General features: G+C 40.3%; 1 protein-coding gene across 1 annotated transcript; it reads right to left on the bottom strand.

The window, feature by feature from the left end:
• Positions 1-9,241: 9,241 nt before the first annotated feature.
• Positions 9,242-19,305, bottom strand: LOC149301001 (N-acyl-aromatic-L-amino acid amidohydrolase (carboxylate-forming)-like). The gene is made up of 6 exons (XM_089484511.1): positions 19,073-19,305; positions 18,077-18,263; positions 16,616-16,715; positions 15,540-15,647; positions 11,403-11,512; positions 9,242-9,436 (listed from the first exon to the last, which is right to left on the bottom strand). The coding sequence occupies exons 1-6, from the start codon at positions 19,303-19,305 to the stop codon at positions 9,242-9,244; spliced, it is 933 nt and encodes a 310-aa protein (XP_089340637.1).
• Between the last annotated feature and the right edge of the window lie 1,028 nt (positions 19,306-20,333).

Here is a 20,333-nt window from a genome sequence, read left to right as displayed (position 1 = left end):
ATTGATTTAATGGACTTGACTCAATGAGCCGCTTAAATCTTAATTGCTGTTAACAGTGGTTGAAAATTCATGGTTTGTGATACAATTACATGTGTAAAAACATGTCATCGGTTGTGGAATACAGAATGCAAGAAGCTACAAATAAAGTAACAGAAAACACTTTCACCTAAACAATCCATTTGGATTTTTAAAATATTAGCACATCTTAAGTGGATACATTTTTTCTGTTAAATTTCTGTACAAATTACATTAAATTCTAAATGATACAAAAACTATGTTGAGAATTCTTTCAACTAAAAAAAATATAACACACCCGTAGAGTCATAAAACTGACACTGAACACATGAACATAGAAGAGTTTCATGACAGTATAACATCGATAACTGAACCTCTTAAATGTCATATTAAATTCATTATATATGTGCCAGCATTGAAGGGGCTATATTTTGAAAACATATTCTACTATGGTTTACTTGCAAGGACAAGATACATGGCAACATGTTGACATCCATGGAAGTTATTAGTATTTCCTCCACTGTATCTATTCCAATACACTTGCTGTAAGGCAGGTTATCCCATAGTCTCCTATTTCTTGCATACTGCCAACAAACATATTTTACAAAAAGAAATACATTTCCCACCATGTCAGTATTTTGCTTTCCCTGTCTTTGCTATATAATGACTTCCTTCCAGTTAAATTGAGTAATCCCTTAGTGGTGAGAGGTGAGAAGGAAACAGGTGGTTGTGTGTATATGTGTATATGTATGTATGTATATATATATATATATATATATATATATATATATATATATATTTGTGTGTGTATAATCATGGATGTGTAATTGTGTGTGCTTTAGCATGGATGTGTAATTGTCTGTGTGTGTGTTTGAGCATGGATTTGTACATGTCTGTGTGTGTGTTTGAGCATGGATTTGTACTTGTGTGTGTGTGAGCATGGATGTGTAAGTGGGGTGAGATGGAAGTTGTATTAGTGTCACGTTCTGCCCAGGCTGCGGAGCTGCATATCTGTCTTGCTTCAGTTTCCCTGTTTTGCTTCGATCCATTCCTGGATTTCCTTTTGCTCTGTTTTGATCTTCCATTCCTTGCTTCTGCTTCAGCTCTTTGCTTCAGCTCTGTTTCCTTTATAAGGTGCACCCCACCAAAAGGGGTTTCCTGTTGTGTGCGCCCCACCAAATGGGGTTTCCTGCCGAGCGTGCCCCATCCAGAGGGCTTCCTGCTGAGCGTGCCCCATCCATAGGGCTTCCTGCCGAGCGTGCCCCATCCAGAGGGCTTCCTGCCGAGCGTGCCCCACCAAGGGGGGTTTCCTGAGTTGCAGCCAGCGCCCCACTAGAGGACTCCCAAGTTGAGTTCCATGCATCGCGACTCCCAGGATGAGTGCCTGCATCTGGGCTACCCTGGTTGAGTGTCCTGCAAGCAGGCAACCTGCCGTGTGCCCTGAAAGGGGGTTTCCTGAGTTGCGTCCAGCGCCCCACTAGTGGACTCCCAAGATGAGTTCCCTGCATCGCGACTCCCAGGATGAGTGCCTGCATCCGGGCTACCCTGGTTGAGTGTCCTGCAAGTGGGCAACCTGCCATGTGCCCTGAAAAGTGGGTTACCGTGGGCTTCTTGTCGTGTGCCCTGCAAGTGGGCTTCCTGTCGTGTGCCCAGCCTGAGGGCTTCGAGCAGCATGTCCAGTCCTGTGCTCTGCCAGTGAGCTTCCAGTTGTGTGCCCTGCCGGTGGGCTTCTATTTCAGCATCAGCCTTGCCAGTTCCAGTCCCGCACTTCTGTCTGCCGTGTGCCTGTCTACCTTGCACCATGAATCGCAGTGTACAACGCTATCCCTGCACCGAGGCCCCTAACCTGCTTACCCAGTGTGTGACAATTAGTGAGTTTGAGTAAGTGTGTGTAATGTGTATGTTGTATGTTGGAAAGGGGGGCAAAGAAGGCACAGAATAGTTGTGTAGGGGCAATGATGGCACAGACTAGCTGTTAAAATTGGGGGGCCTGGGAGTAATTTTCACACCAGGGCCCTGTGGTTTCTAGTTATGCCTCTGACTCTAAACATATACTTTCTCCTTTTGGATTCAGTTTTCTTTATATGATTGAGAGGGGTTCACTCTGCAGATAAAAAATGTGTAGCCATACTTAATCTACAAAGAGATCGCCTATAAAATAAATCATAATACAAACTGGAAACTAAAAAGTCAAGCCAGTGTAGGGCAATGCACCAAAAACAACCCAATTCAGAACCCAATGCAGATTTATTGCATGGACTGTGGGCATGCCCTTGATCCCAAACTTTTTGAAGAATGGTGAATAGATCATTAAATTGAGCACCCTAACATCACAAACATATAATTTCATGGTTGGTCTCATTTCATCTTAAATGAGAGTAGACAGACTTTCTCAATGTCAACATTGTTTAAATACATAATCCATACATATGGTGTTCTTTAAAACTAAACTAGTTCATGCCTTTCGCATAGATTAGTTGGAGTGCATGGAAGCCAAAGAGGTAAAGACAAAGAATGTTTTTTCAACTTTGACAAATGGGGACAATGCTGCTTGCCAGTAAATTACAAAAATCCTTCCAATCTACATGTTGGGACAGCTTTCGTGACTATTAATAACCTTTACAAATGAACGGGCATGACGGCACCAAACTTCTGTTTCTGGGAGAAAGCAGGGAACAGTAATATCGGAGAAGTTAAATAATACTCCTTTTTAATACTTTTAACACTTATATAAAACTATTTTTTTGTCCACTTTAGATAAAACTCTAAATGTAATATAATATCTCTTAATCCCCTCCATCTTCAAATACCAGTTAGGTTAATATTCCTGTAATTGAGCCAGGGGGAGATGTAATATAGCCAACTGGCATGAAGACTCATTCTGTGATGTTTTTAGGTTATCTTATACTTTCAAAACAGCTCAGAGTAAAGGACTTTTGTCCAAAGGTTATTGTCATGCTTCATTTTTGATAGATACATGGTGATAGATGCAATGCTATCCCGAACCCTGGTCTTTGCCTCTGACCCTCTGTGACTTAAACACAGTTCATTTTAATGCCATTGTGTTGTTGTCCTGTTGAATTAGTTATATTAGCTTGTTTTAAACTTCTTGTTTTCATGCAAAGATAAGTAGCCTGGACTTTTGAGTCCTCAGTAACACTCAGGGCCAGACTGGGACTGAAAAGCAGCCCTGGAAACATTTGGAGACCAGCCCCATATAGTTTATCTCGCGGTCGAGCTCTTATACCCTGTCAGGCCCCATCCGGGCTGCGGAGCTGCATGTTTTTAGTTTCCTTGTCTTGCTACAGTTTCCCTAGTCCTTGCTATAGTTCTTACCTTACATACCCACATGCACCCCTTATACATACCCGAGTCACACTATTTGCCATACAAATAACTAAAACATTCTTTTTATCACATTATTTGTATTAAAATGCCAGAAAGCAAAAGGTGTTAAAAGGCCCTAATAAATGAAATACATTAGACATAATGGAATCAAAACATTTGCTACTGCAAAAAATGTTAGATGAAAAAATTATTCTTCATGATATTTTTGTAAGAAACTTTTATTTCTTTATTATTGCTAACAGCAATCACACTCCTATCATACCCAGGCAGCCAGTACATGCTGGTACAGGGTGGCTGTAAGTGATGTGCAGACCCCATATTGCTGGCAGCATCAATACACAAGGGGGGCAGCTAGCTAGGTTTCAGCATGTACTGGCTGACTTGGCATGATAGGAGTGTGATTGCTAACAGCAATCACAGTCCCATCATGCCTAGGTTCCAGCACTTACACATCCAACCAGTAGATGCTGGAACCTAGGCATGATGGGACTGTGATTGCTGTTAGCAATCACACTCCTATCATGCCAAGTCAGCCAGTACATGCTGGTACAGGGTGGCTGTAAGTGATGTGCAGACCCCATACTGCTGGCAGCATCAATACACAAGGGGGGCAGCTAGCTAGGTTTCAGCATGTACTGGCTGATTTGGCATGATAGGAGTGTGATTGCTAACAGCAATCACAGTCCTATCATGCCTAGGTTCCAGCACTTACACATCCATGCTATCACACACACACACTCATTCATTCATATACTCATTCATTCACAGATTCATTCCCTCAATCACACATACTGATTCAAACACCCTCCCCACCCCCTTACCTGCACTGCAGCTCCTTGATGCCGCTCACAGACTTCAGCAGGGGGCACGGCCTCCCTCTGTGTTCTCTGGTACTGCACAGAAGAAGGAGGATGTGATGTGATGTCACATGAACTCTGCTGGGTTCCGCTTCCTCTGTCCAGTACAGAAGACCCTCCTACAGGTAAGTAGCAGGGCTCTTGTTGTAGCAGGGCTCGAGTTGTGGACCGGTTGCCCTGGCTGCCGATCTTACGCGGGCCGCACCTCGAGGGCCGCATTTGTGGCGTTTCTATTGGGGGGGTTCCTACGGCACTGGGGGGGATTTCTTCATTATCGGTCCCCCCCCGCACGAGTTACTGGGGGGGATCTGTCCCCCTCGTCCCCCCCGGTTCCTACGCCCATGCTTATGCCCATTGAGCACCTTTGGGATGAACTGGAATAGAGATTGTGAGCTAGGCCTTCTCATCCAATGTCAGTGCCTGACCTCACCAATGCTCTTTTGGCTGAATGGGCACAAATTCCCACAGATACTCTCCAAAATCTTGGAGTGGAGGCTATTACAGTCACAAGGGGAGGGGGCAATTCCATGTTAATGCCCATGGTTTTCGGAATGGGATGTCCAACAAGCTGATTTAGGTGTGATTGTCAGGTCTCCACATACTTTTGCATCTTAAACATTGCATTATGCAGTGAAAACTTCTTTCATGCAGCAAAAACTTGCCAGGGTTTGCCATTTTACATACTTTAAGACCAGACCAGTAAGGAGGGGAAAAAACTAGACTCCGCAGTCTATTGATAAAGTTCAATCAAGTTAGCAGTCAAGTTGCTGAGGACAAGTCAACTAACCTCATTAAATTCAACTCCCAACAAACATCACATTGCAATGGTATCAGCTTATCTACTGAGAAAATGCAAAAATGTATGCTCATCACAAAGCCTGTCTAAACCGTTCTAAATAACTGTTGAGTGAAGGTTTAAACAAAGCCCGGTTTGAGAATTGAAATTTAAAATTCTTAGCACTTGACCTAACTCGACTGCATCTCTTTTAATGAATAAACAAGCTGCAGTACAAGTTTGGTCTGTCAAGTTAGCTTTGTAGGTCAACTGGTTACTTAGATTTTAATGAATAGACTTGTATGTTACATCTTATAAAAAAAATCAAAAAATAATAATAATTAGAAAGCAGGTCTAAAATATGCTTTAAAATTAAGCATTTTATTCATAAGCAGACTTTTGTCTTTGAGCAGTTCTTAGGGGTCGTGCCATGAAATAATTGTTTCATATCTGGTTGCAGCAGGTAAGTCAGAGGCAAAAAGACTGTGATTATTGCTTCTCTGATACTAACCGCCAAAGAGAAATGCCGGAGTGCCATCTAGTGCAAAGAAAATAAATATGGGAATAAAAATATGGGCATTATTGTATTTTCTATTATTTGTTGCTGATTACCTTGGTTTTGGAGGAACATTGACATGTTCAGTAGTTCTGGAAACACTGTGGACGTTGAGTGCTATTACAGTTAGCAAGCGTTGTATGAGCATTTTTTTTTATCTGGCGTAAACTGTTAGTTTGTCTTAAATTAATCTTCACTGATTGGCCTAAGCCAACAAAATTATCCTTAGTATAGAAGGCAACATCTCGGGTGTTGTGTCTGGTCTTCACCTAAAGCAAACCCGTTGCCGCCTACATTATTTGTAATTTTGTAACATATATTCAAAAAAGAGAATATATATCTATGAGAAACCTATCTAATAAATATTCCACTGAATCAGACACCTAGGCTTACCTCGCAAGTGTCCAATTTTCAAAAAGACAGTCCTGATTTTTGGCACTACCCCACCGAACTGCCCCGCTGTTGGGTAATGCTGATTATGGGCTGTTTGGAGAGATCAGAGGATTTGTAGAGTAAGAAAAGCGTTTCTGCATCTCTCTTTCTCCTTAAATCTATCTGCATTATTCTGACCTCTTGTGGACTTCAGCAAAAAGCTGGAGCCACTGGGACAGCCTCTTTGCGTTCCTCCAATCGGGGAAAAGGATGTGTGTCTGGCAGCTCACCCCTTTTACAGAAGTGCACCGGGAGCAGAGGCGTACTGCGAGGGAACCAGGGAAGCAAGAACGTTGCGGGATCCCGTAAGGAGAGGCTACATGACCCCACAGTTGACGTGAAAGGGAAAGCTATGGTTCAGATAAAGGGGAGTGTGAGGAAGTATGCATGCATATATGAATGTGGATGTGAGTGTGAGTGAGCATGGACGTGTATGTGTGTATAAATATTAATGTGTATAGGTAAATCTGTGAGCATAGATGTATACGTGTAGGTGTGTATGAGCATGTATGTGTAAATGTGGGTGAGCATGAATGTGTATGTGTGTGAACATTGATGTGTATGTGTGTGGATGAGCATACATATGTAAGTGTCAGGGTCCTCAGCAAGGACCCCAACGAAGCAACTCACCTGAGTACCGCACGGAGGCGGGGCAACCCCTAGTGGTAGCTTTAAAAACCAGCACTGAGTATCACTCAGTGCTCAGTTATTGTGCCTTTTTTCTATTGATTCCTGTTGCTGACCCTTGGCTATTGAGTACCGTTTATGCTGATTTCTCCGTTCCTGACCCTTGGCTATTGAATATCGTTTATGCTGATTTCTCCGTTCCTGAACCTTGGCTAATAAATACCGTTTACGCTATTTTCTCCAATCCTGAGCTTTGGCTATTTATTCCTGGACTTGCTGAATTGCCATCTGTCCTCACCGCTGTGAGGTATCCTGCATACTGGGTTCCTCACCTTGAATCCCCGACAGTAAGTGTGTGAGCATGAATGTGTATGTCTGAGCATGGATGTGTATGTAAGTGTGTGAGGGTGAGTATGTGCATGAATGTGTATGTCTGTAGGATTCAGGAGGCCAGGTTCACAGAGAACCGGATGAAGAAAGAAGACATGGGTAGAAGCGGACGAAGAAAGAAGACAAAAGAACAAGAAGAGGCAAGTGAAGAAGCAGAGCTAAGGGAAGGGGGACAGAGCACTGAAGCAGTCAGTGGAGAATGTAGGAAGACGTGTGAGAGCATGAATGAGAGTGGGAGAGCATGACAGTGTGAGAGAGCGTGAGTGTGAGAAAGCATGAGAGGGAATTTGTTAATCATGATATAACAGAATGGATGTGGGCGTGGTTTTGGTGGTTGTGGTAGGGGGGCCACACTTCATCCTTGTATCACAAATAAAGTCGCTCAGCACTCCAGTAGTTCAGTGAGGTATATTTACTTCAGCAACATGGGCAACATTTTGACCTTACGGTCTTTATCGAGCCATAACATTATGACCACCTGCCTAATATTGTGTAGCTCTAACTCATCAAGGCACGGACTCCACTAGTCCTTTTAAGGTGTGCTGTGGTATCTGGGACCAAGACATTAGCAGCAAGTCCTTTTAAATTGCGAGGTGGGGCCTCCATGGATCCATGTGTTCACCAGGCAACTGACGCACACGCACCTGGCCATCCACGTGATGTAAAGGAAAACGTTAATTCATCAGGCCAGGCCACATTCTTCCATTGCCCGTGGTCCAGTTCTTATGCTCACGTGCCCATTGTAGGCACTTTCAGCAGTGGATAGGGGTCAGCATCTGCACCCTGACTGGTCTGCCGCTACGCAGCCTCATACACAACAAACTGTGATGCACTGTGTGTTCTGACCTTTCTATCAGAACCAGCATTAACTTTTGAGGTACAGTAGCTTATCTGTTTGATTTGACTACATGGGCCAGCCTTCGCCCCCACGTGCATCAATAAGCCTTGGCCCTGTCGCTGTTTCACCACTTTTCTTTCCTTCGACCAATTTTGATTGACTACTGCAGACTGGGAACACCCCACAAGAGCTGCAGTTTTGGAGATGCTCTGACCAGGTGGTCTACCCATCAAAATTTGTCCACTCGCTGCCTTATAATCTGTCAGTGGTCATAATGTTATAGCTGATTGGTGTAAGTTACAGTGCTGTTTTATGTCATTAAACCGTTGGATGAAAGAATAAATAACAAATCTGCTAAGGTTTATTTGTTTAGCGTACTAGAGAATTGAATTATTGTATTGTCTGAAACAGCACCTTTAATGAACCTTCTGCATGATTAAACCTTAAAAAAAATTAGGTCTGTCCTGTTCCCTCATACTTAGTGCCAGTATTCCCGGTGGAGAATGAGCAGCTATACACCATGTGTGTAGACAGTATGTGACATCCACGGAAGGGGAGGGATAACCGGTACATCTGCTTACACAGATCAATATTATTGTCCCCTTGTAACCTTTTCTGTGCCTTATGATTTTAAATCCAAGCAATTCTGAGAAATACTTAAAGAACATTGACAGTCAGCAACAGACCTTGTGATGGACATTTCATTAAATGCCGCATGGTATTAGATGCATTTGAGTATGGGGTAGAAAGAGTGAAGGCTTTACAAAAAGGAGAGCATATTAATCCATACCTAGTCCTGCAAACTGTAGGACTAGCCTGGTGTTTGACAATCGATTTGTATTTTCTGATGCCCTTCACAAGCAACCAGACTAAATCCCTGTGAGATAAGGCAGGTGATTCCCCAATACTGCTTTTTCATTTGTTCCATAAATGAGCTTTATATTATGGAGCTTTATATTACATCTTTTTAAAATAATTTAGCAGCAATCAAAGGACAGTACCAACATTTACACATCTAAATTGAAGACATTTGTCATACATTCAGAAAGAAGCATTAAAAAGAAGATGAATCTTTGAAGATAAAATCATGTTTTACAAACATTATCGAAGATGTCCAGCCTTCAATATGTTGTATACATCTTTTGGTAATTATTAAAATATTTTAAATGTCCTTTTTCCAGTAAAATAGCAGCTGTTTATATGAGATAGAAAATATAAAAGGCATTTAATTATTCAGTAACAGTCTTTGAGCTTGCATAAGTACTAAAAATGTTTGTTTCAGAATGCATTTGAAAATATTTGGTAACATTTTAAGACACTTTGTAATCCCATATACTACAACAGTTACTGGACCAGAAAGGAATCTTTCTTCAGTCTTTGGCTTTACCGTTCACCAACAACATCTAATATTGCACTCTAAGGGCTGGGACTACTTGGTGGACCTTTTCAGTAGCGATGAATGCTACCTTCTTCTCATAGTATGCAGCTTCATTGATAAAAGTTGGATAGATTACTTTTTCCCCATCAAAGGACTGCTCATCACCTGTAAGGGTCTGGAAGATTGGATCACCAGGCTTTAAAGGATGGTAATCTCTATCCTAAAAAACAAACAAACAAGTAAATGAAAATTATTTATATTTGTCTTATCCACTATGTTTATGTACGTATGACCATTAAACATTTGTGCACTTTTCTTTACTTAAATAGTAAATCCTCCATATTCTGTATAATCTCCTCCATTCCCACCAAGTCCTCGAGAGAAGGAATCTGTGTCCTATTCCAACAAGTTGGAACCAGGCAAGTTGCAGCATTTAACAAATATTGAAAAACAGAGTGTTTGTATTTTTGTATTGGCAAATCAGTATTATGTGGCAAGACCATGGATAGAGAGTTGGTCAAGATATGATAAACTGTACCACGAGGACTATGATAAGCAGGGCCGGCCTTAGGGGTGTGCAACCTGTGCGGCCGCACAGGACGCCATGGCAACAGTGGCGTCTGCCCGGGACTTAAATTAAAACATCGGTTTTTTTGTTTTGTTTTTAAACTTTATTTAAATCCTCCATGTTAAATAAAGTTTTTTTTAACTTTATTTAACATGGAGGATGTTAAATAAAGTTAAAACAACAAAAAAAAAAAACCCGATGCTCGGCGCCCCTCACTCTCCGTGACTCTGTCGCGGTGCTGGCGTTTCATGCTGAGCACCGAAATATGATGTCATATTCTGGCGCTCAGCTGTAAACGCCGGCATCGCAATGGAGAGTGAGGGGCGCCGAGCGGTTGCTCAAAACTTCACGAGCAACTGCTCGGCGCCCCTGCCCGGGACTTAAATTAAAGCATCGGGTTTTTTTGTTGTTTTAACTTTAACATCCAGAGCGGCAGAGCGAGAAGACGGATGCCTCCCGCTCCCACCACAGGACTCAACAAGGTAAGTAAGGATGATGAGAAGTAGGGAGAGGGGGTGAGGGGAAGGCAGTGAGAAGGGGCAGAGGGGGGGAAGGCAGTGAGAAGGGGCAGAGGAGGGGAAGGCAGTGAGAAGGGGTGGGGGGAGGCAGTGAGAAGGGGCAGGGGGAAGGCAGTGAGATGGGGCAAAGGGGGGGCAGTGAGATGGGGCAGAGTGGGGAAAGGCAGTGAGAAGGTGCAGAGGTGGTAGATAGTGAGAAAGGGGAGTTTTGTGACAAGATTTTTTTCCTTTCCTTTTTTGGGATGGGGGGGCGCCACAGGAGTAGTCCGCACAGGGCGCCAGAACACTTAAGGTCGGCTCTGATGATAAGGATCCATAACTCTAAATCCCAAGCTCACACAATTAAAGAACCTTTTAAAGAACAGCTTCTCACAAACTTATTGGGGGAGGACTACAAAAAACACTTTGATTAATTAAGCTGCTGGAACCAGAGGTTCCCATACTTCATCATAATGTGCTCATTATTTGTGTAATTTACGTGGATTTGTATGATAACAAGAATGTTGGATGTTTGGTTTGGTTTTGAATGAACCATTAACGCCTGTAATTAGCTACTGCTGGGCATGGACCCTGACTGAAACAACAGAAAAAATAAGACTGAAGTTTTAAAAGTGAAACATAACTTTTATTAACTATACTCTACTGGGTTAGATACGGACACAGCACACGCCTCCCTGAGTGAAATTTGCTAGATGATTGGTGTCAAGTAGCATTAGTACCGGCAGCCATTCATAGCTGTTAGACAATCATATACAATCGGTACGAGGACTCTCTCACTAGTGGTTCCCCCACATTGAGCCCAACCAGTCAGAAAATAATCAATAGTATTTTAGTTCTTTCTTGCATAGGAGACCTTATTTACTTGTTTCGTGGGTGTTCCTGCAAAGGAGACATTTTAGGTCAAACAGGGAACTTGCCTAAACAGAATTTTGCTTTGGATAGCACTATGGGAAGCAAAGGGGGGTATAGATGTAATGTTGACTCCAACCTATACCCTGCATATAGTGCCTATTAGAAGCGGTTAGAAGGTACGTTACTTAAGGAGAAAGGTTCAAATTCACAACTGTACCAAATTCTAATAAATAATAATAAAAGCTAACCTGTAGTTCCTTGTGGATAAATCCTTCTATTTCACCATCATCATCTCGTGGGAAATCCACTCTGGATGTTACTCTGTATATATCCATTTCAAAACTTGGAAACTCTTTTCCTAAGAGGACAAAAATATTTTCTAATACAATACATATTACATATAAACTAAAAATATGTATTGACCAAAGTGCTAAATATAAACAATCATATCCATTTGTCACTGTAATACAATTAACGGAAATAATATTTTCCAGCTATACGGTCCAACTGCCTCAAAAGGGGTTAGTGAACTACAAAATGTTGGAATGGCAATGCTTTTTACTCTACATGCACATTGCATGTAAATTACTATTCCGAATATAGTTTGTTTACAACTTTGAACAACATGTGAAGATTCATACCGTTAAAGACTATATATGCCTTGCAAGCTAACTATATACACCAAATACCTCTATATGTGACTGGATGGCTATATTGTCCTGAAAAGAGAGGCATTTTAAAATTACAATTGTCGAGCATTAATATCATCCTACATGCCATAGCAGACTGTGGCATGAAGGAGGGATTCTTTGGGAGATATCATAGACTTCAACATATACAAGCGTGTATGCCTGTACAGACATTTTTGAGAGCTGACAAAATTGAGAGCCGACAAGCTGAGAAAAAATGATTTGCTCTATTTCACGGCAGATGTACGAAATTTGGATGAACCTGATAAGGAATCATAATGTAATTCATTGGGATGTGATTTAATATATTAACTCAGTATATTCATACGATATAAGCTATGTTTTTCCGAATAACTCTTAATTAGTCAAGTGGTCAGTTGAGTAAATATTTAACTTGACTGCTTAGACTCAAGTGAGATTGCATGCCATTGCATGGTGACACTTGCAATACAACTTGAATATTCAAGCAACTTGTTTGAATCAGAACTTGCATCTCCTCACCTGAAGCTTGCATAAAATTAGATAAAAAAGGGGGGACAACAGTCGCTCTCGCACTGTGTGCACAGTACGGTTGGAGAGTAAAAAAAATAAGCCTTAGGGGGTATAGTCCACATTTTCACCCTGTTCCCTGCTTAGGGGAATGGGAGGTTAAGTGTTTAAAATACGCATATACCCTATATAGGAGGCAGAAGCCCCATCCGGTGCCTACTAGTCATCACTATCCTGTGACAAACAGGATGCGGGAGGTTAAAAGTAAAATAAAAACACTTGGCCTTCATGCGCATTGGCTCCAGCAAACTCATATTTTTGGCCAACTCAAAGGCATTTCGCAGTTTAGTGAATACACCTCAATTGAAATTTCAAGTCTTAGATTGTTAAAGAAAAAATGAAAGTGGGTTACATACCTTACAGTGTATTTAATTACTACATATGAAAAAATATATCACAATCTAACAAGAAAAGAGAAAGAATTCCATCATATTCTTTCAATACACTCCATTTATAGAAGAGCTTACATTGTGTAAGCTCCTTCCTTACACTATTTTAAATTTAAGCCTGTATTAGCCGGGTTAGACCTTCTGCGCTTACACTGCAGTGATATTAATCAAGCAGTTATTTCATTGACACATTTTTATAACAGAAAATGCCAGAAAGTAAGATTTATTTTTCTTTCAGAGTGGTATCATGGATAGCAGCTAAAAGATTCAGAGAAAAGTGACAGAAACACATTAATACAATAACACAGATTCTGTTTTTCTTTTATTGTTCCAGATGGTACAAGTAAATATGTTCCTTCAGAAAAAATAAAATTCATCATGTACAAAACATTTTGTCGCAATATGAATTTCCTGTTTACTCTGTTCAGGTCAATCCCCCTTATTCACAGAGGGGGGAGCCTGGAAGAGAGTTGCAGTTTTAATTATCTCGGTTCACTATTCATTATGTGGGGCCAACACGAGCAAGAAGGGCTGAGCTTGGCCTGTATATTGTATAATTCAATGTGTAAAGAGACTTTGAAGAAATCTCACCTCTTTAACTATGCATTATACAGGGTCAGCAAAGCTCTTCCAGCAACAGAAGCTCTCTGGAGGTAGCCCTTCACAATATACATCAAGAACCTGTAACACAACTCTTCTGCCAGCTCTCCCTTTAGTGAAGAACTCCAATATCTCAATGTATCACTGGCTGCATGGATCAATCATTGCTTTTTCCATATACCTACCATACATTCCTTATATTACTTCTTAACCTGAAAATTAGTATTATCCAATCGTTTCAAGTTGGTAAAGATCTGCCTGCTCTTCAGGCCATCTCCCAAAACAATAATTCATTCCACATAGCCCATATTGGTACCAAAGTCAAATTTCAAAGGCATAATCAATATTAAGTAGGAAACTGCCACGTATGGCCACGTGAAGTCATAATTAAATCCAGCACTGAAAACCATTTATCACTTCTTTCATTGTTATATTTTTCATGATTTTCTGGGCATGATAGGAGTGTGATTGCTGTTAACAATCACTTCTATCATGCTAAGTCATCCAGTACATGCTGGAACCTGGGAACCTGGGCATGGTAGAAGTAAGAGTACAGCCTCCCTATGCCATGCTATCCCTCCCCCACACACTTATACATCCAGGCTATCACACACACACCCATTCACAAACATTCACTCTCACTGAATGTTTTCCTACCTTTCCACTGTCACTTTTCCCGCTTTTCGGTTTCGGCCAAGTAAATGCAGAATTTTTGGTTTCGGTTTCGGTACAGAATTTTCATTTTGGTGCATCCCTACTATATACTAAGCCAGACACTGAAGGTAGGCCTACACCACATCAATGTTTGGCTTAGTATATAGTGATAGGGGTTATGCTGCATTATTGTCAATGTCTGGCTCAATGTATAGTGATAGGTGTTATGCTGTACCACCGTCAATGTGTGCCTCAGTATATAGGGATAGGTGTTATGCTGTACCACCGTCAGTGCGTGCCTCTGTATATAGTGATAGGTGTTATGCTGTACCCCCGTCAATGTGTGCATCAGTATATAGTGATAGGTGTTATGCTGTACCCCCGTCAGTGCGTGCCTCAGTATATAGTGATAGGTGTTGTGCTGTACCACCGTCAGTGTGTGCCTCAGTATATAATGATAACAGTTATGCTGTAACACCGTCAATGTTTGCCTCAGTATATAATGAGAACAGTTATGCTGCACCACCGTCAATGTCTGCCTCAGTGAATAATAACAGTTATGCTGTACCCCTATCAATGTCTGTGCCAGTATATTATGATATAAACTATGCAGTTTTAAAGTGTGTGGGGGGGTGCCACATACAGGATCCGCCCCAGGTACCAAATACTCTAGGTACACCCCTGGATAGATAGAATGTGAAGAATTTTAGCACACAGTGGAAAGCTGTAAAGCACCGTGCACATATGCAAAGAGGCAAACAAAAGAGAAACTTAACATCTACCCCCCAAGCACAAGTAAGCTAAAGGGAGGGGGAGGCTCACACATAGGTCACCTAGGGTTCCACAAGGTCTATGGCCAGCCTTGCCTGTGAGAACATACACATTTATATTATCAGGTTACAGTGGCTTACACATGAAACCAGCACACACTGGGCTATGGCGTATACGTGAAATGTAGCGGCTTCCTTTGTGGGGTGCTTTTGGAGTTGAAATGCTTCCTTGTGAATAAAAATGTAACATGCAATCTTCATTTTCTGCAAATGTCTGTATTTCAGAATACTTCAGTATTTTATATTTTCCACAAAAATAACTATTATTCACATAATGGAGAGGGAGTAGACTGACTATATGCATTGGGGGTAAATATGTAAGCTTACTGATATCATATACATAATCGTGTTTATATCTTATAAGTCTTGATCAATTTTCATGTCATTATTAATAATTTCCATTAAAACAATGACAATTTATGGCATGCACATAGAATATTTCTTTTTAACAATGAACCATTTGTTTATTTAATAACCTCTCATAATGCATATATCTATTATAAATCTTTCCAATACAGTGATAAAGGCAATCAAACATTTATTACTTAACAAACGAAACCATTAAAGCGATGTTTATGTAGTATCTAAACATATACACAAGTGCAAGCGCATAAGCTATTTTGTGAATCGGTTTACTTACATATTTTGTCATACGGATAGACATCTCTTCTTACCTTGGTTGTAAAGGTCAAGGAAATCCAAGCTGCAGTTAACAAGCTCTCTCATTCTTGCTAGAACATCGGCTCTTGTCACTCCTTGAGGCTGTGGGCCCAGCTCAAGGGCTGACAAAAGAGAAAATAGCAGTGTGTACACAGAAAATGTATTGCCCTCTGAATACAGTGAGCTCCTCAACTAACAAATATTTATCACAAATAAAATGGTAAATTATTATTAATATAATCAATATGTATTTTCTGAGTTTTTAGATTTTTTTTTAGAATTAGTATTTCCATATAAGGTCTTTATTACATCCACTTACGGTACATGTAAAAATTGTACAGGGAAATCTTGGAATAACAGGAGCATGCTACCAAAATAATATAATAAATCGATATTTTCAGAATCAAGCTTTCTGGTCAATTTTAAACTATACTGTTGTACTAATTTTTGCTTCTTGCTCGCTTTTTTGTTTGTACTTTCATAAGCTTCATAACCCACTGTCTTTTAGGAAGTATTATTTTGTATGTTTTTCTTTAAAAAAAAAAAAAAGTTAAATTCAGATCTAAACTTGAAGCACCTATAGAAACCATTCCAGATTAGCCATTTAGAACTTCATGTACAGTAGAACAGGAACTTAGTTTATTTTGACATTATTTGCTGTGTTCTGTACCATTTATAAAACATATCAAAGCTTTCAAAATATGGTAAATGAGCAAATATTTATCCAGGGTGAGGTGAACTGCATACTCGGTTATATCATCTGTAGAAGAAGAAATGCAAGTGTAGATCTTTTTTTATTGCAAATATCTTAAATAACTGCTATGCTAACTATATAAGTAAATAAAATATAGCCACATTGGTCCAAGATAAGATTGATACGTAGTTGGTGACACAATCTAGATGGATTCTAGAGGAACCTAGGAGAATGAAAGTACCTACTGAAGGAAATAGCTTTGGATGATAGAACATAGAAGATGTAAAATGGTACATAAAAAATCGATTTGAATCTTATACACTAAGAGTAATAAACCCAAACAACATAAATAATATAATACAGTGAATGGTGCTTATATAGGAGAAGAATACCTACACAGAGAATGCTTTCCGATATTCTGCAGGTAAACGTTGTTCCTTTCTTCTACATCAACGAGGTAGACATTACATGGGAAAGAGTAATCCACACAGTTACACTGAAGCAGAAATACAAAACACATAGATGTTTATGTCACTGAGCCTTCATTGAAAGGGCAATAAATACCATATTGGCTCCATTATAGGCCGCACCCTTACAGTTTGGTGCTATTTTAAAGAAAAATGTATTTTTAATGAAAAAATACACAGTAGAATTTTAAAACAGTATTTTATCTAATGATTTTATATAATGAACAGGAATACATGTATCTTAACATTTTTGATTTCTATTATACAGTTAGTCATCATATGTAATATACAAACAGAAAACCAATAGCTATTTTAAGGTCCCCCCTTAATTCATAATGCACCTTACTTATCGATATGCCCCTATGCCCCCTGGTATGCCACTCTACCCCCCAGATATGCCACTCTGCTCCGCTGATATGCTGTATACCCCCCAGATATGCCACTCTGCTCCCCTAGATATGCTTTATGCCCCCAGATATGCCACTTTGCCCCACCCCCTCGACTAACCAATCCATCCCCAGACTCCCTGGTGTCTTGCGGGGGCAGCCGGTGGACATCTGCACGCCGCGGGTAGACAACCTCTGCTGCTTCTCGCCACGGAAGTGCTGGCAGCAGCGGAAGTTGTCCACGCATATCGCAGCAGGGCTAAATTAAAAAGAAAAAAAACACCCGCCCGGCGCCCGGGAACTGCATGTCCCAAGTGTTGGGGCGATACGTATTGCGCATCCCTGCGCTAAACCGCGATTATAGGCCGCACCCCCCCCCACACACTTTAAGTGTTTAAAGTGGGGGTGTGGCCTATAATTGGGCAAATACGGTAAGTCTAAGACATTCCCCTATGCCAACAGTGGCACTACTGTTAAATTGTTTGTGCCATAACATTAAACTGAAGTATTACTTAAACAATACATTTTTAATAATATGTTAATTATTAGACTTGTGCATTCAGATTTGCTAATTTCATTTTTGCAAAAGAATGTCTGAAAATGACCACGGGACCCAACAAAACAAGCTAGTTGCGCCATTAACCTGACCTCCTGGAGCGCTTCCGCAACAGGCCGGAGCCTTGGTGCGCAACACATGGACAACCTTACCACTGATTGAAGGAAAAGAGAAGAGGCGTGGAAGTACCCCAAGTACCCTAACTAATTTAAGGGCCCCTGGCTACGTATGTAAACAAGAGGAACATTTTTTAGAATTCACAAAATTGCCCCCCCCATAAATTATATGCCATATTAGAAGCAAAATAGCCCGTAAATGAGGTTTACACATAAGAAATGTTTTAGTGGTAAAATGAAAGTCTGTAAGTTGTTATTCATTTTGTGTATCTTTGTGGTATCATATATCTATTATGTATGTGTATTTATACATATATAATGTTCTCTCTCACCTGTAGGTAATTTGCCAAATGCAATGCGAGGTAATCATCGGCTTTACAGAGGAGTAAAGTGGAACCCATGTTAGAAGTTGTGTTGTGAAGGTCAAACACAAAATCATAAGACTCCTTTGCTCCAAATTTCTTGTAAATTTCTCTAGCCCGTTTCACTTCATATGGATCACCCTCAGAACTACAGGCACTGAGTAAGACAAAAATACATTGTGATTGCTCTGTACATTATATGGGACGTATTATATCACAGAGTATATCCTTTTTAGTATTCGCTATGTATTTCAAACTTTAGGACTCACACAACAAATGTATGAGAATATTACAAACTCTTTTAAATAAACTCAAAGATCACAAAACTGTCAAATTGCTATATTAAGTCCATGAAAGGATTTAACCCCTTGAGCGCCGAGGGTCTGGGCACATTTTTTTTCTTGGGAGACAGGGCCAGTTTTCTTACTTTTGCTATAGTTAGATTTAGATGACAACCATATAAACACATTACACTTTAATTGGGGAAACCTATTTTTTCCAGGAACATTTAAGCTATTCATAGATAACTAATTCAGGACGAAGTGTGCATCACATCACATGCTATACGAAATGTTCCACAGACACCAATTTCTTCCTGAGGCTTGTCCCAAACCAGTAATACAAGTTTTACTGGGTTTTTTTAAGTAACTTATTCTTAAGGTTCTCTAATTAATTTCCCTATGGCTACCTTTACCGCACATACTTTCCCACAGATAGCAAGATGCTAAAAAAAATCACAAATTTTGCATTATGCCTAGTGAGTCTAGTGTATTTTGAGCACCCCCTTATACTCAGTCCAGGTGAGGAGTGGACAATATGCACCCATACTCAGGCCAGGTGAGGAGTGGACAATATGCACCTAAACTGAGACAGTCCTACTGCCTACTTCTTTCCACCACTTATTTGATGGGGATAATATTTGCAAAATTTGGTAGCAATTCATCAAATTAAATTCAGTAGACTCACCTTAGGAGCTCTTGTGAGAAAGAGCGATTGAGGTCCGTGTCTATGTATCGCACACAGTGCTCCACAGCAAGAGGGTTAGCTAGAAAAGGCTCTGCAGCAAATGTTACCCTGTGTAGTTCAGATGGGTCCTGGAGCCAATGCTTAACCAGAGACACTCCAGACATCTCATTTCCATGTGTCCCACCAAAAATCACCACCCGGGTGGCAGGTTTATTCTGTGTGACAGCGTTCATGGTTTACTCTGGAATTGTATCGACAGCACAAAGAAAACATTAGGAACAATCATGCCTGAAATGTAGTTAATAATTCAAAAATGAATTCTTGTGGATGGAGAATAACATTGATGCTTGTGAGTTTTGCTGAATTTCAGCCTAGTTAAGCCAAGATGTGCAGTGTTTTAGCTGTCAAACTATGTGGCTAAAAGTAATATACATGAAATGTGACAAACTGCCCAGAGACATGTTTTGGTGTTAATATGAAGTCCCACATATTGCTTCGTGTTATTTAATACAAGACATTTTGAGGAGCACTATTTTGATTCTCATGTTCCAGTGAGCAGGAGATCTGCTCCCTCCCAAGAGGGGCAGAAGGCTCTGGGATATGACATCACTGCGAGGGTATGTGAAGGCGACACATCTCCTTTACCTTTCACTCATCACCAATGCCATGAGGCCCCTTCCTCCCACCATAAAAGAAATGGGAGACGCATATAGCATAGAAATACTGCAACAGAGGATGTGTTTGGATGACTAGCTTGTATATTTTCACATGTATGTATGTGTATTTGATGGTGTAAATATGTGTGTCAGAGTGTGCATGTGTATATTAGATTGCTAATGTATATGTTTACGCGTGTGAAATAAACACTCGAAATATAAAATAGAAAACTGCTCTCAACCCAAACATATTAAAACAAAACAATGTATTATGTAAGGCAGCCTTTTGGACCAACAAAACTGAAAAATATATATATGCCGGGTATTTGGTGGAGTATCAGCAGTTAAAGAAATCCTAAAGAAATGTTTTTATATTTACATTCACTTTTATATAGTTCAGCAGCAAATACATATTGTGCTAAACATATGAATATGATAAGAAAGCCCTGCTTGTCCTTATACAATATACATTGGGTGGGCATGCTAAACACAAAGAAAAGGGAAATATCGTTTTTTTAAAAATGTTAAAATTGCAAAAAAACAAAAACACTTGTCTTCACTGTATCAAGATTTGTTTGTAGTACGTTTATATATTTGCTTCCCTA

The sequence above is a fragment of the Sceloporus occidentalis genome, unplaced genomic scaffold (assembly GCF_023333645.1).
Source record: "Sceloporus occidentalis isolate IW3139 unplaced genomic scaffold, rSceOcc1.0.p SCAF_22, whole genome shotgun sequence".
Taxonomy (NCBI): Eukaryota; Metazoa; Chordata; class Lepidosauria; order Squamata; family Phrynosomatidae; genus Sceloporus; species Sceloporus occidentalis.
The sequence above is the reverse complement of the archived record's forward strand: the minus strand, read 5'-3'. Positions and strand labels throughout refer to the sequence as shown.